The 24,090-nt window shown below is 44.2% G+C and overlaps 1 protein-coding gene across 4 annotated transcripts in view; it reads right to left on the minus strand.

Moving 5' to 3' along the window:
• The window catches only part of IPPK (inositol-pentakisphosphate 2-kinase), a 189,672-nt gene that overhangs the window by 46,741 nt on the left and 118,841 nt on the right, over positions 1-24,090 (minus strand). For all 4 annotated transcript variants that reach the window (XM_029599379.1, XM_029599381.1, XM_029599376.1 and 1 more), the window contains exons 8-9: positions 4,475-4,533; positions 1,088-1,160 (exon numbers count right to left, since the gene is read on the minus strand). In XM_029599379.1, the coding sequence (XP_029455239.1) occupies positions 1,088-1,160; positions 4,475-4,533 (132 nt within the window). The remainder of the gene's footprint in view (positions 1-1,087; positions 1,161-4,474; positions 4,534-24,090) is intronic.

The following is a 24,090-nucleotide window of genomic DNA, read 5'->3' on the forward strand; positions in this document are numbered from 1 at the left end:
AACACTGCGACATGGCTCCCACTTCCAGGTTCATGGGGAGCACATGCCCACAAACTACCAACCACATCCTTAGAGCATATTCTTCCACCAATGCTCCGCTGCTTGCCAGCTGATGTCTCTCTCTTGTAGGGGCAGTGGAAGCACATTGACCTGCTCACCCTACATTAGCCACAGCAATGAGAAACACTCTCACTGACTTCCCTCTGCAGCACTGGTTCTGTAATGCCATACTGCTGCTGCTAACTCTGGCAACAAAGGTCAAAACCTATAGAAAAAAAAACCCCACCACTAATCAGGGCCAGGGTAGCCCTGTTCCAACAGCCCAAATGACTTCTTAGACCATAACTGCCCTCTCTCTGCACTGGGGTTAGAACACCAGGCCAGCCACACCCAAGCCCCAGTCCAACCCTAGGCATGGGTACAACATATCCAGGCATTTCAGGGCAGAAGTCCCCCCAACACAGGTAAAAAAAATTTTAATTTTCAGTGCAACAGGGATAACCCTATTCCACAAACCAGACTGGAAAACAGTAATATAAAAAATGGTCATTTCTAATAGAAGAACATAAGTGCCATGCTCTATCAGACAATGGTCCATCGAGACCAGTATCCTGTCTCCAACAATGGCCAGTTCAGGTCACCTGGAAATGCTCGCCAGATCCCAAATAGGAAAGTCTATTCCAGAAGCAGCAGGTAAACACCCCTAAAATGACCAGCTAAATAAACATATCCAAACCTTTTTTTTTTTTTTTTTTTTTTTTAAACTCAGCTATATTATTAGCTTTGACCACATTTTCTGGCAACAAATTCCATAGTTTAATTATGTGTTGACTGAAAACACACTTTCCAAAATTTGTTTTAAAATCTGCTGCTAGTTACATGGAGAATCCCCTAATTCTAGTACTATTATAAAGAATCAATAGCTGTTCCCTATCAATTTCTTCCATGCCACTCGCAAATTTGTATACCTCTATCATGTCTCCTCTCAGTTTTCTTAGGTGTGTGAATGTACAACCAGAGTCACTACTATATCCCATTATCTCATGTAGTATTCCCATTAAAAAGAATATAGTTTAACAAATCTTACCTTAAATATTTTTAAATTATTTTGTGCCTCTTGTAATAAACTTGTCAAAGCAAAATGCATTCTCTGTTTATTTCTGAAAGAAAAACAAATATTTTCCCTTTAAAAAAAACAAACAAACAAAACTACAGCATGTGACATTTGCAGATACACATGATATGTTGCTTTTTAGTAGTTAGACCCAGCTAAAAGATTCCAGCCCAGGTTTCAAAAGAAAATTGTGCCAACCATGTACTGAGCAACATTTAGAAAATACATATGGCAACACCCCATGTTATAAAAATGTTGGTAATTTATATTTTTAAAATTCTATATGCTCTTCTTCTAATAGTAGTCCTGTTTGAAAGCATGTCACATCTTCACTTGGCCAGTCCAGATTTGCCATGATTCTGCATGTTAAATCACCTATACTATATGAACTAACCAGAAAAACTCATCATTGATGCAACGCATCATACTCTTCTAAATTTGGAAGCTTCACAAAAACAGGGTCATTTATCAAAATGCATTATGGCATTAATGCATGTGAAAGTTGTCACAAAGTGCACCACAAATGCAGATTTGTAAAATGTATTCAAAAGGGGCAGGATCAATGAAAATGAGGGGCGTTATCGCATGCTGCGATAACGCTGCACACTATCGCACATATTTAACACCGGAAATAACTACACTTTTTTTCCCTGGCGTTGTGTGATATGCCCAAAACACAATTTGCGAAAAATATCACAAATTCTGTTTCAGACATGGAGGGGAGAGAGGGAGAGTAGTGTAGAGAGAGCGAGAGACTTAAATTATAACCATGCCCCTTTTCTTTATCGTGGGCATTATTCATGCGAAAATTATCGCATTTTGATAAATCTAGGCCATAGGTAGCAGATAAAGGACTGAAAATGACACTTAAAAAATGCATGCTAGGTGCATGTCACAAAGGTGTGTTTCCCTTTCTCACAGAAAGTGATAGTCAGCAAAGGGGATCAATACAAAAAGATGAGGCAACTGTAATTTTACACCAATTTGTACATACATGACAATTCCAACCAACCTTTGGTCTGAATTCCCTGTGCTGAATTTCAGGCAGATCTGTACAGTAATGAAGAGCTGGCTGTTTCAGCAGCTATTTTAGAAATCTTGATCTTAATGGCAGATAAGTTTAATGGAAGTGCAGTAATTAGTTGTACTGGATGCAGTAAGGGTGAGGAGGGTGTTGGTGTGAAAGTTTTAATAAAGGGAAGAGGCAGACGCTAAAAAGTAAAGGTCAATTTGTTTGCATATATAGGGTGTAGTGATAAATCAGTATGGGCTTGGCAGTATTAATGAGTAAGATGTAAATTATAAATAGTTGCTGAGTTGCAACATACATATGGATAAAGAGAGACAGACAAATGCACACTTAACTTTAGGTACTCTCACTAGTGAAATGCACCTAAAAAGCATACTAACAAAAGGTTTCAACATGAGGCAAATATTATTCCTTTAAAATAGCTGTGATATACAGTGCTTTGCGAAAGCATTTGAACCTAAAAAAAAACAGTCAGCAGATTTGTGTGGATTACAAATGACACACAGATTGTTCTAGGTAGTATGTTTATTGCAAACCAGTATGCTCTTAAAGTAAATTTTCAAAGTCACAATTCATTATTTCTCTGCATATTTTTGTGAAATAAAATTAAAAACTTCAGACTAGTACTTGGTAGAACCATCATTTGCTGTAATAGCAGCTTTAAGCCTGTTGGGGTGTAAGTTTCTACCAGCATTGCACATTATTTGGAAATGATTTTTGCCCATTCTTCCTGGAAGATTTGCTCCAGGTTGTTCAGGTTGGTTGGATGATGCTTATGGAGTGCAGTTTTTAAAGTGTGCTACAGATTCTCAATTGGATTGAGAAATGGACTTTGATCTGACCATCGTAAAACATTTATCTTTTTGTTCAACTCCTGTGTTGCTTTGGCCTTGTGCCTGGGATCATTGCCCTGCTGAAAGGTGAACTTTCTTCCAAGTTTTACATTTTTAGTAGGCTGAAGCAGTTTGTCTTGCAGTATCTCCCTATATGTTGACCATCTATCCATCCTTCAATTTTAACAAGATGCTCAGTCCCCACTGAGGAAAAGAATCCACACAATATGCTGCTGCCACCCTCATACTTTACTGTTGGGATGGTATTTGCAAGTAGAGGTCAATTGTTAAGGCAATATTTTTCATGTGTAAACTTGAACCTTCCACAGCACAGGGGTTAAATACTCATGCAAGCAGCAATTTTCAGTTTTTAATTTTATTTAACAAAAAAATGCAGAAAAGTAATGAATTGTGACTTTGAACATATACTTTAAGAGCATACTGTTTTGCAATAAACATACTGTCTGGAACAATTTAAGTGTCATTTGTAATCCAAACAAATCTGCTGACTTTAGAGTAGTGGTTCCCAACCCTGTCCTGGGGGCCCCCCCAGCCAGCCTGGTTTTCAGGATATCCACATTGAATATGCATGAGAGAAAATTTGCATGTTATGGAGGCAGTGCATACAAATTTTCTCTCATGCATATTCCTTGTGGATATCCTGAAAACCCGACTGGCTGGGGTGGGAGGGGGTCCCCAGGACAGGTTTGGGAACCACTGCTTTAGGGAGTTAATTACTTTTGTAAGCAACTGTATCTATAAACATAAAATCTGAAATATAGTTTGTAAGTTTTTGGGTGTTTTTATTAAAAAAAAAATAGGGTCATATGTAGTACCAAAGTCATCTGAGTGCCACAGGGTAAATAAACATAGCGGTAGCAAAGCATGCAGACTTCAACTGGAAGCAAATACCCTCAAAAGAAACCAATCAGAAATCCAGATTAATTTCAAAACAATACTATCTAGGTTACTTAAGTATCAATCCGCCTTGGCTTTGTTTCTCTTTTGGTCTTATTCTTATGTCTCCTTTCTTTTTTTGCCCTATTTTAATTTGTACGTTTTAAGAGAATGTACCCCTTTTATTAGGACTACCTCGATCTTTGTAAAAATCATTGACTGTGTCCACTCAATTGTTTTTATGTTTTACATTTATCAGTGTGATACCTGCACAGGGTTCTAATATGTATACGCATATTAAGACTGATTTACTTAAATTAATACTGGCAGAGGTTGCTAAAACAGAGAGGAGTTTCAACACTTTTTCTCTAAGAAACAAAATAGAAAAAATAATATTAATGGATTTCATTACCAACTGGTTTATTGAAACATTTTTTGCTAGTATTACAGCTTTAAGATTGGTAACAAAATGCAAATAACTACTTCAAGGTGAATCTCAGGGAGTCTACTAAAAAGAATTTTAATTCTTTCAAATAGTGCAAGCAGAAACCTACATAAGGGACTACTGCTACATCATGAAACTGAATAGGTTTTTCTCACCCTGAGAAGAGATCCAAGGGGCAGTATTTACTGATCCGTTTCCACTTTCCTTTAGCCACCTGAATAGATATGAAAGAAACAGTTTGTTCACGATATATAGCTTTTAGGTCTGGGTTTGACTAGGTTAATATTTTTGGGGCTTTAAGTATAATAAATTCATTGTTCAAATAAATGCTTTAGAATAGGGATTGTCAGATTATGCTCCTTAATCCTGGACATCCAGACTGAGAAAGCTACACCCCCCCCAAGAGCCAATTGCTTGCTGTGAGGTACAAAGCAATAAAGAAAAATTCAATTAAGCATGGCATAATCAGTACCACATGACATCTTGATAAAAAAATAAAAATCCTATAATTCAGGTCCTTAAAGAAGCAATGACTCCTAGGTCAAACGGGTTTATAAACAAACCAGTAAAAGTTATATATGGAGCTTCAGTCAAAAATTACCGAACCTCCAACAAAATGCAAGATTATCTGCTTTTAAAGCAGGGCTGTTAACTCTTGGGCATTTATTTGCTATGGCATACCTTGCTCCCTTCTCAATGAGAGCAGGGGATGCCACTCCATAGTCTGTTAAGTTTTTTTTAGCAAGTTTGATTTTAAAATCAGACAGAGTTTTACTCATGTCCCATGTCATTATCAGTTGCCTACTCCCAATATTCAATTGGGCCACATGTAGGAAGCACTGTTGCTTTAACAAAGGAATTCAAATTTAGATTTTTAACTATTACAGATTAAATTATGCCCAGAGTATGCACATATGAATAATGCAATACGTTTAAAAAATAATTTAATTTTTAAAATACATAAATAAAAAAAATTGATTATACCCACTTGCTTCTCTCTAGACTGGCAGAAACTTCCAAAGAAAGTTTCCCCTCCCTTCCCTTGCTTTGGTTTTGTATGCAGGATAAGAATGCAAAAGTTACTTACCTCTAACAAATGTTCTCTAAAGACAGTAGTTTACCAGACAAGAGGGTCATGTGACTACACATAGCATCAAGCAGAACAAAATAAATAAATAAAGCTTTCCATACGTTCTGGCACAGAGTAAATAAGTCTACTGCTTGTGCAGGGGACTTCCCTGTGCTACAGAAGCTACTCACTTCCATTCCATCCAAACTTATATAAAGGTACAGAAAAACTTTCCCAAGGAGATACAAGTATTGTGCGACTGGTGAACTGTTTTCTTCAGAGAACATGTTAAAAAGGCAAGCAACTTTCATTTCTCTGAAAACAAAACAAGTTCAGTAAGACAAGAGGGACTACAAAGTAAGGGAAATTTCCAACCTGAACACAGCATGGTTTGGACAAGCTGATAACACTTTTGGGCAGGCAATTTGGAGGGATCAGTAGATGTAATCTATAACCATTCTTTATGATCCAGAGGATCCAACTGTCCATGGTTATAATCAGTTAATTAGCCTCCCCTCACAAGAAAACAGTCCTAAATGTATTGCATGCCACTGGCATGCTTTAAAAAAAAAAAAAAGCTTCCAGACACATCTAGATATGTTGCTTTGATATGACGAAAGGTGGAATATAAATCAAATAAATAAATATTACACTTTATGAACTCCAGAAGGATGCTCTCTTTGGCACAATACACGAGTATGATGTGAATTAGCAATAATTTGAAAGACTTGAGATCATATTCAACATACTCTGGATTACAAGTGTTGTTCAGTCCTGTCAAAGTATGCACAAAATCAACCCATTTGGAGACACTGTCACTTAAGTCTTCCAGATAGGCAACTGCCTTGGGTGCCAATTTTTGATAGATACCAGAGTGCTGTAGCTGCTGCTATTGGGCCTGCTCCCAACTGCTTGTTACCTTATCTAAAATGCAGCAGTGTCCAGACTGACAGCAGCAACAACTTTGAAAAAGAAATTCATTGTGGGGTTTCCAGCTGACTGTCATGTGCTTAAGACCCTGCAGCAGCCCCACAGATCACATGGGTTTCCTTGAAAAAGCCTGTGAGGAAGAAGTGGGGCAAGGTACTACAGGGCCTTGACTGCGCCATGGGCAGCTGGAGGCTCCATGCCAAATATATTTTTCAAACCTGTTACTACTATTGCCGATTGGGATGTTGCTGCTTTAGATAAGGTAATACACAGCTGGGAGGTGAGGGGAATGACTGGAGAGGGGAGGAACTGGACAGAGGCAATATGGAATCCCTTGCTCCCCCCTCACCTTCCTTCTTCCACCCTACCCTTGTAACTTCTCATGACTTTGAAGGGGTGGGATCCCCCTAAACCTGCATCTCTGGAGGACTATATGTAAATCCAGCCCTGCTCCCAGAACAGACTGGAACACTATTTTCCCTAAATCTAGTCAAAACCCCAAATTAGTTTCAGACGAGTGGCAGTATAAGGCTTAAGTGCTTCTGATCTCAGTGGCAAGATGTTGCAGCAGAAAGACCCTGAAGCATGAAATGGTGGTCTGACATTCACTGCTTCCCTGACACTATCTTCAAACAAACTGTCCCCACATTATGGAATTTTAGCACACCTTTCCTGAACATCTTCATAAAAGCTTGAGGCAGCCTTAACTGCCTATAGCCATTACAGAGGCTCTTTATGCCATCCTGCAAACATCGTAGATCATCCAGAAGTAAACGTTTTTTTTACATTTTCCATCCTTTGCCATAAGGGTATGAAATTGTTGCCTCTCTTGAGGAGAAAGTGTCAAATTTTGCAGCATCTCTCCTCACTATTTTGCTTCTGTTCTGGGCTGATGCAACGTTATCCTTTGAGTTTAATTCTTGGTTCCAAATCCTGCTAAAGCAGAATTCAGAGCCACAGGGCAAAGAGCCATATGCTGCACTTGGCAAAAGAACAGAGCTGTCAAGGGAACTGCTTCCTGCTCTTTTGCGATAGTGTATGGCTTGCATGGGCAAAAACAAGGAAAATACTGCAGAGTAGGCATGGGGATAACTTGTATGGAGTGGCAGTTACTATCATTAACAGAATAAAAAATTAAATAAAAAATATACATTAAGTTTGCTGGGCAGTCTGGATGGACCACTTTTTCTGCCATCGTTTACTATGTTACTATGTAATAGGACATCAAAAGAAAGGATTAACAAGAAAATGGTATTTCTGGATCATAAACTGAACTACTCATCTAAATGGTTCACTTTTCAGCCATGGACTGAAAACTAGTAAGCCTACACTAGCCTCCACTATAGCAAACTTCTGATTTAAGCTGCATTAAAGCAGGAGAAAGACAGTATGGGTAAAGGCTGGGGAGAGGGGGGCAACATACACCACATATGCATGCATTCTGGCCAATCACAGAACAGGTACAGCATGGTAGCAGCAATATCAGCTATATACATTCACACTGGTATTGGCAGTCAATATTGTAGTTGGCAGGAAAATCTGTTGATCCTCCTCCAGTCCCTTTAGATCTAAAGTGGCTCCCCACTTAAACATTTGTGAAGACCATTGGTCGAATTTATCTAGATAACTTCCTCCTCTCTCTCCACCACACCCACCATCTTCTTTTATACATATGACATGCTATTTTTCATTTGAGAATTATCTTGGATTTTTTTTTAAATATTGAATAAAATTTAAATGTCATGCTATAACAAATTACAGAGAATGTACTTTTCACCTATTTGTACTATTTAAAATAATGATGCCTCTACAATTGATCCATTACAAAAGCTTTCTCCAAGTTTCACCAATTCTGAAAATGCAAAGTTTTCAAAAGTTTTGTAGCAGGTTTATTTATTTATTTAAAAGCTTTGCTATACCACCTATACAAGCTATGGCAGATCTAGGTGGTTTACCATTAAAAACATTCATAAGTAATGTTAAAAAAATAAAATTTGTACAATGAACACAAAATAAAATGAAATAAAAATTCAGAAATAAAAATTAAACGACAGAAAATTAAGCCAATACATTACACATAAGTATAGAAGGAAAAGTCATCGTGTTTGTAGGTCTGGAAAGCAAGTGAATAAAGATAAGTTTTAACAGCTTTTTTGAAGTCTTTTTTAGTTGTGAGTAGACGGATAGGATTTGGTAATAAGTTCCAGAGGATAGGGCCTGCTACAGAGCACGTTTCCATGTGAGGCCTAACCTGGCTGTTTTGATATTTGGTACTTGTAAGTAGTTTTTATCAATTGAACGTAGATGACGTGGAGGTTGGTAAAGGCATACAGAGGAACACAATCAAATGGATGAAACGTTATGTATTAAATTATGAATACTAGTAAGAATCTTATATTAAATACATTGGCGGATTAGTATCCAATGAAGTTGTTTCAAACGGGAGTGATATGTTCTTGTCTAGGGGTGTTGGTAAGTAAACAACCGGCACAGTTTTGAATTCGTTGAAGTGGGTGTAGAGTGTAGTCAGGGTTCTCTCTCAAGTTGCGCTCAGAACTCACCCCTGTTAATACTCATCCTAACATTACATATGGAAAAATGTCCAATTTGTAACTACAAAATATGTGCTCAACTTTATAGCTTTTCTTGGTTGAAAAATTGTGGACAGAGAATAAGATATGAGAGCTTGAAACTCAGTTAATCTTCTGGCTGAGATTATTGACTCTAACAAGAGACCTTTCCAAGACAGGTACTTCAGCTTTGCTGAATCCATAGGTTCGAAGGGTGGTATCATCTGTGGAGCTAGAACTATATTAAGATCATGGTACTGGCGGTTTCTTGATTAGGGGTTTTGAATACCATAATGCCTTCATGAACGTGGATACTAATGGGTAGAGAAAAATAGGTTTTTCATCTATACGGAAGAATACTTTGCTATTTACTTAGAAGCATGTTCATTGAGGAGGTACTCAGACCAGATACTGAAAGGTAGAAGTATTGCAGTAGATTCTTTGACAAACTTTGTATTGACACACCATTCCAAAATCTCTTCCATTTACAACTGTATCAATTTCTGGTGAATTCTTTTCTAGATGCTATTAAAAGTTTTGCATCTCTTGAGAAAGTTGGAAAGATGCTACTCACGAGCATTCAGCATGTCATCCACACTTGATTCTGATTTATCAGAGTAGGAGATTCTGCATTTCTTTTGATGTCCTATTACACTTTGTACTTACAGTCAAGTACAAGGAAAAAAAAACAGATCTGTTGAGGTCAAGATGGGGCTATAAGGCTGACTGTGGCTATGTCCTGTTTTCTCTTTTGAAGAGTTTTGAAAATTAGAGAAATTGGGAATAGGTATAAAAGAAGTTTGAACTCCAACATATGCTGAAAGTGTTTGAAGCCAGCCTATAAAAGTATAATCTTCCAGAGCAAAAAAAGGGAGTTCTTCATTGGTCTCTAACAAATAGATCTATCACTGGAATTCCCCACTGATGTTTAGTATCTTCTGCCTCAAGGACTGTTCATGTGATTCTAGGTATAGGTTGAGCTTGTCTGTGATCATGATCTGCACTCCTAGAAGGTATTTTGCTATAAGAAACATCCTTCAAGTGATCACTAGGTCCCAAATTTTTAGTACCCCTTTACAGAGGAGATAAGAACCTGTTCCTCCTTGTTTATATAAAGCTTTGCCACTTTACAGAACATTTGATCAAGACCCTCTTCCTTGATAATACATTAGTGAAGGTTCTGATGGCATTGAAAATAGCCCTCAGCTGCAGATAGTTGATATGAAGAGACTTTTTCCTTTCCCTCCAAGCTCCTCACTTGTGAAGAGATAGAATATGAACACCCCTCCATGTACTTGATGCATCCATTGTCAACATTATTTGGAGTTGAGACCGACTAAGCTGGAGTCCTTGAATTAGGTTGTTACATGCAATCCACCATTAGAAGGAGCAAAAAACTCAGCCAATTATTCTCACTCTGTAGCTGGGCCATCCATTTCCAATGAAACATTAGCACCCGCTGAAGTTGACACTCGGAAATGTGCATATGAAGGTTACATGGAAATCATAGTTCATGTGATTAACACCAACATCAGAAAGTGAGCTGTGAATTAGGAAAGTTGTTGGCTACATGAAAGGCTTAGAGAATTGTGTTAGTTTATCTGTCCTCCCTCCCACCTGTGTATCCAGAAGAGCTATGGGGAAGATTCTAAGGTTATCTTTGGATAATTTATGACAAAGTCCAGACTCTCTAGAACTCAAATTGTTTGGAGAGATTGTTTGGCTTCCTCTAGTGGAGATCTCTTCACCAACCAATCATCTAGGTATGGACAAATGAAGATTCCTTCCTTTAAAGATGGGCAGCCACTGCCACTAGGCATTTTATAAACATCCTTGGGGCTGCAGAGTCACAAAAAGGGAAGACACTGTAATGAATCCCTTGAACTACAAAGTGAAAGTACTTCTTGTGTAGAGGACCGATTAAAATATTTTTAAGTTTAGCTCATGCATTTTCATTGGCATCTCAAGGAGAGCTACATTCAGAAACAGTAGGTATTTTCTCTATCCCCAGAGGGCTTATAATCTAAGGGCCTTAGTAAATCAGGCCCCAAGTTTGTATCTGAGGCAATGGAGGGTGAAGTGACTGCCCAGCATCACAAGCAGTGTCCTCAAAATTGGAACCCTGGCTACCCAGGATAGAGGAGGAAAAAAGAACAAGACAAAAAAAGACCATCCTGGATAAAAAGAAATCTTGCAGACAGTCACACTCTATGGCTGGCAGCTGGGATAGCAAATGTTGCTTACCTGATGTAACAGGTGTTCTCACAGGACAGCAGGATGTTAGTCCTCACGAAAGGGTGACATCGAGGATGGAGCCCACCACGGAAAACTTCTGTCAAAGTTTAACAGAACTTTGACTGGCCCCTACTGGGCATGCCCAGCACGGCACTGACCCTGCAGCCAGCAGGGGTCTCCCTTCAGTCTGATTTTCAAAGCTACAGGCAGTGCCTAAAAAGTAAAAAATAAAACGAACCCAACACCGCGGGGTGGCGGGCGGGTTTCGTGAGGACTAACATCCTGCTGTCCTGTGAGAACACCTGTTACATCAGGTAAGCAACATTTGCTTTCTCACAGGACAAGCAGGATGGTTGTCCTCACAAATGGGTGAGTACCGAGCTGAGGATGTCCTGACTTACACCAAATGCACCCAACGGCGTGCAACAGGCACAACAACTGGGGTGGAATTTGGGAAAGGGCATCCGCACCCTCCCGGGAAGGTGGAAGGGTGTTGGTACATTACGTTGGAAAAAGGTTACGCAAGACAGATTGGCCGAAGATGGAGTCCTGTCTTCCAGCTTTATCCAAACAATAGTGGGCTGCAAAGGTATGGAGAGAACTCCAGGTTGCAGCTTTACAGATGTCAGGAAGCAGCACTGATCGAAGGTGTGCTACTGAAGTCGCCATGGCCCTCACAGAGTGTGCTTTAACACGGTCTTGAAAAGGAATGCTAGCTTGCTGATAGCAAAAAGAAATGCAGTCCGCCAACCAGGTGGAAAGAGCCTGCTTACCCACAGGTTGTCCTAACTTGTTAGGATGGAAAGAGACAAACAATTGAGTGCCCTTCCTGTGAGCAACTGTACAGTCTAGATAAAAAGCTAGAGCTCGTTTACAGTCTAGGGTATGCAGAGTCTGTTCCCCGGAGTTGGAGTGGGGCCTGGGAAAAAAGATAGGTAGTATGATGGATTGATTGATATGGAACTCAGAAACTACCTTAGGTAAAAATTTTGGGTGAGTGCGGAGTACCGCCCGGTCCTGCAGGAGTTTAGTGTAAGGCGGATAGGTGACTAAGGCCTGTAACTCACTAACCCTACGAGCTGAAGTGATAGCCAAAAGGAATAATACCTTCCATGTGAGATACTTTAATTCACAGGACTGGAGAGGTTCGAAAGGTGGTTTCATTAGACGACCAAGAACCAGATTAAGGTCCCAAGATGGGGCCGGAGGACGTAAGGGTGGCTTCAGATGGAGCAAGCCTTTAAGAAAGCGTGTTACCAGGGGTTGTACTGAAATAGGGACACCCTGTATACCTTTATGGAAGGCGGCTACCGCACTGACATGCATCCTAATGGAAGAGGTTTTAAGACCTGATTCTGATAGATGCCATAAATAGTCCAAGAACTTAGAGATTGGACAGGAAAGGGGATCAAGGGACTGAGAAGTGCACCATGATGTGTACCTTTTCCATTTATATGAATAGGATCTTCTGGTGGAGGGCTTTCGTGAAGCTATCAGGACACGAGAAACCGAATCCGAAAGGTTAAATGGCTGAAGGACTAACCTTTCAACATCCATGCCGTCAGGGACAAGGCTTGGAGGTTGGGATGGAGGAGGCATCCGTCGTTTTGAGTGAGCAGATGCGGATCCGTTCCCAGAGGGATGTGCCTGCGGATGGAGAGATCCTGAAGTATGGGAAACCACACTTGGCGTGGCCAGTGGGGTGCTATCAGGATCATGGTTCCTCCGTCCTGGCGAAGCTTCACGAGAGTCCTTGACAGAAGAGGAAGTGGAGGGAATGCATAGAGCAGACCTGTCGTCCACTTGAGGGAGAAGGCATCCCTCGGCCGAGAGTGCTGGCTCCGAATGAGAGAGCAGTAAGTGTCCACTTTGTGGTTCTGTGGAGAAGCAAAGAGGTCTATGTGGGGATAACCCCACTTGTGAAACAGAGAGGTCGCTATCAGAGGATCGAGTGACCACTCGTGTGGTTGGAAGACACGGCTTAGCTGGTCTGCCAACACATTGTCTACTCCCGGCAGGTAAGTGGCCCTGAGGTACATGGAGTGGGAGAGGGCTTCTGCCCAAATCTGCGCAGCTTCCTGACACAAAAGGAAGGAGCCTGTGCCTCCCTGCTTGTTTATGTACCACATGGCCACTTGGTTGTCTGTCTGGATTAAGATTATCTGATTCGATAGATGATCTTGGAAAGTTCTGAGAGCGTAGCGGATTGCTCGAAGTTCCAAGAAATTTATCTGGTGTTCGGCTTCCTCTGGTGACCATAACCCTTGGGTTTGGAAATCGTCCACATGGGCTCCCCAACCGATGTGGGAAGCGTCGGTGGTTAGGGTTACTTGTGGATCTGGTAGGAGAAAAGGCAATCCCTGAAGGAGGTTGACTTGAGTCGTCCACCAGGTTAAAGACAGGCGTAGCGCTTGTGTAACTGTGACTATGGAGGACAGAGGCTGAAGAGCTTGAATCCATTGGTGTCGCAGAGTCCAATGTGTTACTCTCATGGCTAGTCGGGTCATGGGAGTGACTTGAACCGAGGATGCCATGTGTCCTAGGAGAATGAGGAATTGGCGAGCCGTGGCAGTGTTCTGAGACTGGAGCTGGCGAGCTAGGGACATGAGAGTTTGGACCCTTTGAAGCGGAAGGTAGGCCTTTGCCTGTAAGGTGTCCAAGTCTGCCCCAATGAAGGATAAGGTTTGAGATGGGACTAAGCAAGATTTCTCGTAATTGACAAGAAACCCTAAGGAAAGGAGTGTCTGAATTGTCAATTTTAGGGAGGATTGAGCAGTCTGAGGGGTGGAGGCCCTGATTAGCCAATCATCCAGGTAGGGGTAGACGTGGACACCTTCCTTCCTGAGGAATGCTGCTACTACGACGAGACATTTGGTAAAGACTCGTGGAGCAGACGCCAGACCGAAAGGTAGTACCCGGTATTGATAATGGTTGCGGCCTACCAGAAAACGCAGATACTTGCGATGGGATTGTGTTATCGCAATGTGGGTATAAGCGTCTTTGAGGTCGAGAGAGCACAGCCAATCCCCCCTTTGCAGCAGAGGGAGCAACGAGCCCAGGGTTACCATCTTGAACTTTTCTTTTTGAAGGTACTTGTTGAGGGCCCGAAGGTCCAAAATGGGACGTAGTCCCCCTGATTTCTTTGGTATTAGGAAGTACCTGGAGTAGAATCCCTTCCCTCGTTGAGAGGGAGGGACGGGTTCTATAGCATTTGATTGCAGAAGAAGGGATACTTCCTGTTGTAATTGAGTCAAATGGCTGGTTAGACTCCATGCTTGAAGAGGCGGGGAGTCTGCCGGAAGAGTTATGAAGTTGAGGTGGTAACCCTGTGCGATAATCGCTAGCACCCACTGATCTGAGGTGATCTGTGTCCAGCGCTGTAAAAAGTGGTACAGTCGACCCCCCACAGGGATGTCTGGAAGAGGGATCTGGCATGTGCTCCCTACAGGGAAGTCAAAGGCCCGCCGCAGGCCCAGGAGGTGGGGCTACAGCAGGTCTTTGTTTTCTAGGCTGGCGTGGCTGAGGTCTGTTGGAGGACCGTGCAGGACATGGCCTAGCCGATGGAGGATAGTAACGACATGGCCGAAAGAACGACTTTTTAGAGTCCTTCTTAGGTGGTTGTTTGGAGGACACCTCAGGTGGAATAGATGAGAGTTGTTTCAACGTCTCGTGGTGATCTTTTAATTCTGCTACAATTTGCTGAATTTGTTCTCCAAACAAATTGTCCCCTAAGCAGGGTAAATCAGCTAGACTATCCTGGACCTCTGGGCGAAGATTGGATGACTTTAACCAAGCCCAACGTCTGGCTGAGATGGCTGTGGCTGAAACTTTTGTGGAAGCATCGAAGATGTCATAGGCCGTTCTAATTTCGTGCTTCCCTGCCTCAAATCCTTTATGAAGAAGGGCTTGAAGCTGTGGTTGGTATTGGTCCGGCAAAGTGTCAGCGTAGTCTTGCATCTGCTTAAGGATGGCTCTGTTGTATTGAGTCATGTAAAGTTGATATGAAGCTATGCGTGAAATCAACATAGCTCCATGATACACTTTTCGTCCCACACTATCCAGGAATTTATTGTCCTTGGTAGGTGGAGTGGAAGAGTGTGGCTTTAGCCGCTTGGCCTTCTTTTGCGCGGACTCAACCACAACAGAGCGATGATCCAGTTGAGGCTTCTGAAATCCTGGTGCTGACTGGACAAGATATGTGGAGTCAGCTTTCTTGTTAACAGGTGAAACAGAGGAAGGAGATTCCCAGTTTTTCTTTAAAAGATCCAGAAACACCTGGTGAATAGGGATGGAAGCGATGATTTTAGGAGCATCCAGAAATTGGAGCAGTTCCATCATCTGGTGTCTGTCATCGGTCTCAGATTGTAGCTGAAAAGGTACAATTTCTGACATCTCCTTCACAAAATTAATAAAAGAGAGATCCTCAGGAGGAGATCGTTTTCTACTCTCTGTAGGAGATGGTGGTGAAGGTAAATCTGTGTCAGAAGATGTATCACCACCCCAGGTATCGTAGGGATCATGTGGGGCTTGAAGCCCTGAAGGACCTGGTTGAGGATCCGAAGGCATCGAGTGAAATCTTGATGGAATCGGTGCTGCAGGCGGAACTGAGAATGGCATCGAGGGCTTCGGTGCTGCCGATGGAATCGGTGCCGGTCTCGGAATCGATGGAGCCGAAGGATAAATCGGTGGAGAAATACGAGAAGGCACCGATGGGACCACCCCGGAAGGGGGAATCAGGAACGGTGTTTCTCCTGCCGATGAAAAACCTGTCGGAGACGGTGGTGTTGTCGGTGCTACTGGAATCACCGATGGAAGTGCCGTCATAAGAGCCTCCATGCGGCGCAGTAGCGGTGCTAGAGCTTCCACCAGAGGCTCGGTGGTCGGTTCCCTCCCCGGTGGCGGAGTCGGTGCCGGGGTCGGTGCCGGAATCGGTGCCGGTGGAGGCTGGAACTTTTGCATCGCTTTCTCGATGGCCTCCTGGACCAGCCAGTCCAGTTCTGCCCAGAGACCAGGGGTAACAATACCCGGCTCGACGGGAGAGGGAGGCTGAGGCAGAGCCGGAGGGACCACCGTAACCGGTGGGATCACGGCTCCCACACCCCGAGAGGGTGAGGGTTTCCTCGGTGCCTGCGAACGAGACGTGGACGGTGCCAGGTCTGGCCGAGGCTTTTTAGTCGGTGGCTCGGCCTGTACGGAGGTCGATGGCTCTGGATCCTCGACGGGCCGAGACTTGTGCCGTCGATGGCGATGCTTGTCCTTCCGATCTCCTCGCCCATCCGGGGAGGGGACATGAGTCGACGGCCGAGAAGTCATCAATGGTGGACGGTCACCGGAGGGTTGACGGTGATGGTGCAACTTCGACGGTGCCGGTTCCGATGACGTCGATGCTATCGATGGCGTTGGGGTGGGTGCATGGAAGAGGAGCCCCATCTTCTCCATCCTGGCTTTGCGCCCTTTGGGTGTCATTAAGGTACATTTGGTGCAAGTCAGGACATCATGCTCACTACCCAAACACAAAACACAAACCCTATGAGGGTCTGTGATTGACATAGTCCGGGTGCAATCCGGACATCGACGAAACCCCGTCGCCATGGCCTTGGGCCAAAATTTAGCCGCGGGATCGGTAGTTGCCAACAGGCCTCGAGGGCCAAAATCGACGGAAGTCGATGAAAATCGGCAAAAAACTTACCGGATTCCGCGAAGTTGAAAAAAATTTGTCGAAGGGAGACCCCTGAGGGGCAAATTTTCTTCGGAAGAAAAAAACCGAATTCCTGTCAGGAACGTGGTAAGAAGAGCTCCTTTCGCCGCGTGGCAACTGCTGCGCGGAAAAAAGAAGACTGAAGGGAGACCCCTGCTGGCTGCAGGGTCAGTGCCGTGCTGGGCATGCCCAGTAGGGGCCAGTCAAAGTTCTGTTAAACTTTGACAGAAGTTTTCCGTGGTGGGCTCCATCCTCGATGTCACCCATTTGTGAGGACAACCATCCTGCTTGTCCTGTGAGAAACATCATTAGCAGTGTGGACAGAATAACTGGGCCAGGAAGACTGCCATCATTTACCATGTTTCCACATGTTTCCATCATTCTTTACAATATTTGAATTTCTCATTCACAAAACATTTTCTTATACTTTCATTCCTAACCCTATCTATAATAACCTCTAACTGATCTTAAAAATTTCATTGCTGCTACCAAAATTCTGCTGATATCATGCATAACCATTGTTTCAAGCCATAGAAAAGTGTCAGTGATACCATAACTTATAAAATTTAAGTTGTTTCTCTTCCACTTTTCCAGATTCCTGCATCCCACCTATATTAGCCTCAGCATTTTACCAAGAATTTCAGAATACAATGCCATATTGAAATTAAAAACGGGTAATTTGTATTTAATTAATTTTGTCTATTGGAGAGAAAGTGTACATATCTGATTTATTTATAATTTCGATTTGATTTCCAAATATTTGTCCAACAGGTCCCTAAGTAGTGTTTTCCAAGAAGTGTGCAGTGACTGACCTGCAGGTGTACTGCGAGAAGAGCCAGGAATGAAAAAGAAGAGGAGCCAGTCTTCCATTTTTCTCCCTTCCTAGCCTGCAGGATGTCCTCCTACAGTCAGAGGGCATCGGAGAGCACCTACCTGCTTCCCTCTCTGCTAATCTTTCTCTTGAAAGACATGCTGGCTTTGTGCAGTTACTATCACAGAGGCAAGCCAGCAAAGGAGGAAGCAGCAGCAGCAGCAGCAGCAGGTAAGTGCTGCTGGGGAGAGAAGGAGTGTGGCAGAGAGGGAAGGAGATCATGCCAGGGCAATGAACGGAGGTAAAGTAATGATGACAGGGATAGGGAAAGCAGAGTTGCTTACTTGTAACAGGTGTTCTCAGAGGACAGCAGGATGTTAGTCCTCACACATGGGTGACATCAGATGGAGCCCCAATGCGGAAAATTTATGTCAAAGTTTCCAGAACTTTGACTAGGCACACTGAGCATGCCCTATATCATGCGTCCACACGGGGTTCCTCTCCAGTCTTGTAACAAAATTAAAACAAAAAATAGGAGAAACCCAACTCCGCAGGGTAGCAGGTGGGTTTCATGAGAACCAACATCCTGCTGTCCTCGGAGAACACCTGTTGCAGGTGAGCAACTCTGCTTTCTCTGAGGACAAGCAGGTTGACAGTTCTCACACACAGGTGAATCCCTAGCTACAGGCTGGTCTCCATCACAAAAAGGGGACCAACAGACGCCCAACTAGGTGCCAAAGGTGCACCTGAACCCAAACAGGCCCTAAGTGGGGAGACTTGGGATCTATATCTCAAACAGGTTCCGAAGGAGACTTGGACAAACCTAATGTCACCTTGGCCAGCCTCATCCAGGCAATAGTGCAATGTGAATGCGTGGAGAGAACTCCAAGTTGCATCTTTGCAGATCTCCTCCATGAGCACAGCTCACAAGTGGGCCACAGATGCTGCCATGGCTCTGAAAGAATGATCCTTCAAATGATGCCCAAGATGCGGTCATGCCTGGGCATAACAGAAGGAGATGCAGTCTGCTAGCCAACCGGATAGTGTCTGTTTGGCAAGGGGAATGCACAATCTGTTCCTATCAAAACAAATAAAGAGTTGGGTGGACTTTCTATGGGCTTCTGTCCAATCCAGATAGAAGGCTAAGGCTCGCTTGTAGTCCAAACTGTGCAGTGCTTGTTCGCCTTGGCACACATGAAGCCCAGGGAAGAATGCTGGCAGGACGATGGACTGGTTAAGATGGAAGTCAGTCACCACCTTAGGCAGGAATTTAGGCTGCGTATGCAAGACCATCCTATCATGATAAAACTTAGTGTAAGGTGGGTAAGTCACTAAGGCCTAGAGCTCTGAAGTGACCGCCACCAAAAATATGATCTTCCAGGTCAGGTACTTCAGATCACAGGTGTGCAGCGGCTCAAAAGAAGCTTTCATCAGCTGAGTCAACACCACATTGAGGTCCCAAGACACAGAGGGAAGCCTTAGGAGAGGCTTCAATTGAAGCAGGCCCTGCATGAAACATAGGCTGTACAGAGATGGGTGTACTATCTAACCAAGGTGGCATGCACTAACTGCACTAAGATAAATTCTAACGGAGTTGATTTTTAAGCCAGCTTCCGATAAGTGTGGAAGGTAATCAAGCAGTTTTGAATAGGGCAGAACAGCTCTAGAGCATTTACACCACTTGGAAAGCCTCCTCCATTTCAGTCCATAGGTCTTTCTAGAGGAATGTTTTCTGGAAGCCACCAGGACCCAAGACACATCCTCAAAGATCAAGGGGCTGCAGAATTAACCTCTCAACAACCAGGCTGCAAGCAACAGGGCCTGGAGATTGGGATGCTGCAGCCTGCCCTGATCTTGTGTGATGAGAGCTGGGTAAGTCCCCAGCCTGATCGGTTTCCAGATGGAAAACTCCCACAGGATTGAAAAACCAGACCAGTCTTGGCCATTGAGAGGCTATGGAGGATTATAGTCCCCTGTCCTCGCCAGTAAGGGAATTTGATGATATACTTACAGAAGACTCCAGCCCAATGACAGGCCAGGGAGTCCGAAGCTGGTTTGCCATCTGACCCGGACAGGGAGCAGAACAGAGGCACCTTCCAGTTGCGGGGAGATGCGAACAAATCTACATCTGGGCTCCCCAGAGGTGGAATATCCAATTCACTACCCCCTGGTCCATGGACCACTCGTTAGGTCTGAAGGCTTGACTCAGCCTATCCGCTACCATGCTCTCCCATCCCAGACAGGTACTTGGCCCTGAGCACCATCCTGTGGGACAGAACCCATGACCAAATCTGGACTGCTTCCTGACACAGGATGTACGAGCCCGTGCCTCCCTGCTTTTTGAGATACCACATGGCTACCTGGTTGTTTAGATTAGAATAACTTGTTGGACAGCCAATCTCTGAAAACTCAGCACGTACCTGACTGCCCGAAGCTCCAGGAAGTTGGTTTGACAAAAGCATTCTTGCGCAGCCTAGAGATTCTGAGTGCTGAGCCCATCTACATGAGCACCCCAGCCCAGAGTAGACACATCCGTAGTTAGGACAATTTGGGTAGGGGAACTTAGAAAAGAGATCCCCCATTCCAAATTTGAAAGTGCCCAACACCTGAGAGAAGTCCGAGAGAAGGGGTGTCTTGGAAGCATTTCTGGAGGCTCTGAGTGGTCTGGCTCCATTGCGACTTCAGGGTCTACTGGGCTCTGCGCATTTGTAAATATGCTAAGAATGTGCCATGGACTGTTGCAGCCATGTGGCCCAACAGCCTCAACATGTGCCAGGCTGACACCTTCTGGCTCTGCTAAATCTCTGCCACAGTGGTTGTCAAGGTGATGGCCCTTTGATGATGCAGGAAGGCCTTGGCCTGAGCCGCATCCAGCAGGGCTCCTAGGAACTCCAATTGATGTGACAGGCTGAGATGGGACTTCGGGTAGTGGATAATAAACCCTAGTGACTCCAAAACGCAGATGGTCAAGCGCATGGACCAGGTGGTCCCTGCCTGAGATGTGCTGTTGACCATACAATTGTCCAGATAGAAGAAAACATGCACTCCCAGTCTGCAGAGGTGCGCTGCCACCACGGCCAGGCATTTTGTGAAGATTCATGGGGCTGACTCTAGCATGAACAGCAACACCCGGAACTGGAAATGCTGTTTCCCCACAACAAATCTGATATACTTCCTGTGACCAGGGAAGCTCTCGATGGGAGTGTATGCCTCCTTTAGATTGAGGGAGCATAGCCAGTCCCCTTTTTTGTGTAAAAAAAAAAAAAAAAAAAAAAAGTTTGGACAAGTTCCTAGAAGAAAAATCCATAAACTGCTATTACAGTAATTAATAAGCAGTAGTAGCTTGTGATCTATCTAATGTTTGGGTACTTGCCAGGTACTTGTGACTTGGACTGGCCACTGTTGGAAACAGGATATTGGGCTTGATGGACCCTTGATCTGACCCAGTATGGCGTTTATGTTCAGGGAAACCATGTTGAAATTCTTTTTTTTAGAAAAACTTTTTCAAGGACCTTAGGTCTAGGATGGGACAGAGTCCTCCTGTTCTCTTTGAAATCAGGAAGTACTTGGAGTAGAATCTCCGCCCTCTTTGCCCTGGTGGTACGGGCTCAACTGCCCTGGCTATTAAGAGGGAGGAGAGCTCTGTTTGTAGTACCTCCTGATGCGCTACCGGCCCCCAAAACGGGCATGGAGGGCAATTTGGCGGGACACCCAATAGGGTCAATTGGTACCCTTGACGGATGATGGAAAGAACCCACTGGTCTGAGGTTATACTGGGCCACTGGTTTGTGAAGAACAGCAACCTGCCCCCGACTGGAGGGTCCAACATCTTGGGTACAGGCAACTGGCCTAAATTCTCTAACACCCAGTCAAAACCCTGTCCCTGGAATTGACTGAGGAGCAGGTTGGGGCTTGGGGGCTCTGCTGCCTAGGATGGCTGCAGGAACCTTGATTGTGTTGATGGGAGCAAGGGGGGTGGAGGATGGTACTTCCTTTGGTGAAAGAATCACTTCCTTTGTCCCTGTCTCACTGGCCTTCTAGAAGAGGATGACAGGTATGGAGTGCTAGCGAGTGGAGAGTTGTTGAAGGGTTTTATGCTGGTCCCGAAGTTGGGCCATGGCATCCCTCACCCTCTGAAGGGATTATCTCCAGTACACATCGGTGAGTCGTTCTTGTACCCCTCTGGTCGGAGATCCAAGGCCCAAAAGCCATGCCATTCTGGGGGCGCCAATTCCCGCTGCAGAGACTCTGTCATCTCGAAACACTGTAAGTCACTCGGCCCTCGTGTTTTCCATCTCCAGATGTCCCATGAGTACTGGTTCATATAGAGATGGTAGGCAGAAATACAAGCAATGAGCATGGCACCATGAATCATCTTCCTCTCAAGAGCGTCCATCATTCTGTGGTCCTTCCCCGGGGGCGCAGACGAATAAGTCTGAGAATGTTTGGCCCTTTTGAGGGTGGATTCAACCACCACTGACTAGTGGGGCAGCTGCCACTTATCAAATCCAGCAGCCTTCTGGACGAGGTAGACCCGATCCTCCTCCTTATTAATGGGAAGCACTGTGAGGGGTGTTCCCATATCTTCAGCAGCAGCTCCTTAAGATGTTGTGCACCAGGACTGCCACAATCTCCTAAAGAGGCTCCACGAACTGGAAGATCTCAAAGCATTTTGTGCCCGACATCCTCCTCCAGTAGCAAATGAAAACAGATGGCTTCTACTGTAGGGAGATCTCATATTTACATCTGAATTATCAATTATGAATCATTAGAGCGAAGAAACTGACAGGCCCCAGGCACTGTCACTGCAAGAGAAAGACATACCCAGGTGAGCTTTAAACCGCACTGTCTCAGTGGAAAAGCAAAGAAACTTTTGCCCTGATACACTGAAGAATACCTTATCAGATCTGTCCATGGTACAGAATTTTCTTTAGGGAAAACTGGTGCTTAGTGACCAAGATGTTAGAGACCAGAATTGTTATTTTCTAAATGATATATCCTGCCAAATCTGGTAAATAAAAGTCTATTTCTCAGGAGAATACACGTTATTCTTTCCTGACTTAGGATCGCAAGTAAGGTGGAAAGGCAGCTGGCAGTGTCTTGTACCACACATATACAAGAGAGTATGCAAGCTTTATTATCACAAATTACTTGACAAATACCATGAAATGTGTCTCGATGGCTTCACAACACTGACACTTATACCCGTTCATACTATAACCCATTCATTCAATTAAAAAAACAAGATCAATCAATATCATTAATACAGCCTTGCTGCACCAACTCACAAACATATGTGGGTATACATATGCATCTATCAGAACAGATCTTATATTACCTTATGGCTTATGTGTCATTTACAACACGTGTTATCCAGCTTATATAAGGTTTACATCAAGGTAAACTTTTTACCGATGAATAACTATACATATTTTGTAATATGATCAGTGCTGAGGATTTCCCGTATCTTTAATTTTCAATGTCTTGTAGCAGACAGATCACTGCACCCCTAAACTTGCTTACACTGCCATCACACCCTCACAAACCCTGCAAAGGTAAAGTCCTCAGGCAGAGACTTCCTTCGCTCCTCTGGAGGAGAAGGGTCTGATGGGAGAACCTCTGAGCCCTCAGAGGGAGGCTCCAAAGCATCATCATATAGTGAGAATGAGATCCTCATTCTCACTATAAGCTACAAGTGATGGGGCCCTAGGTGCTTGGCCTTCGACCAGAGGTGCAGGCACCAGTAAAACTGGACTGGGGACTGCAGGCCTCTGCTGGCCAAGGTTGAGTTTCCTCTGGAGGAACCGGTAACTACCACCATATCAGTAGGGGGAGGCCTCTGTTCCCCGCTGGGCAGCGATGCTTTCCTGGAACCAATGCTAGCTGGGTCATTAACGCACTGATGAGCAAGTTGAGCTTTTCCAGCAGTGGTATGAGGACAGGCGGCACCGGGTCTGGTGCAGTTGGTGCCATAGGACTGAAGTCCTGCAGAACCCACATAACCGCCAGCTGGAATCTCTGCTCCAGCTCCTCCTCAAACGTTGCCGATGCCATCACTGACTGGGAGGAAGGAAGGGTGGCCAGATCTTTAGAACCACAAGATGGATCGGTGACTGGCATCAGGACCAGTGGAGACATCACAGATGCCTCCACTGGAGGCATCACAGATGGCAGCAACAATGGAGGACTGCCACTCCATGGGGATCAGTGCCAATGCTTCTTTGGCTTCCCTTGATGCTTGGATTGGTCCTTCCCCGGAGCTGAGGCAGATGACGAGGAACCTGACAGCCTGAAGGAGATCAATGGTGGATGGTCTCCAGCATCCCTATCTGCCAACAGCACAGATGGTCCCGCCAATGTCGATGGCACTGTGTCCATCAGTACGACTCCCAGGACCATCGATGCCGATGGCTCGGACTTTTTTGTTCCGAAGAGCTGTTCCATCTTGAGTTTAAGTA

Source organism: Rhinatrema bivittatum, chromosome 4 (assembly GCF_901001135.1).
Source record: "Rhinatrema bivittatum chromosome 4, aRhiBiv1.1, whole genome shotgun sequence".
Lineage (NCBI taxonomy): Eukaryota > Metazoa > Chordata > Amphibia > Gymnophiona > Rhinatrematidae > Rhinatrema > Rhinatrema bivittatum.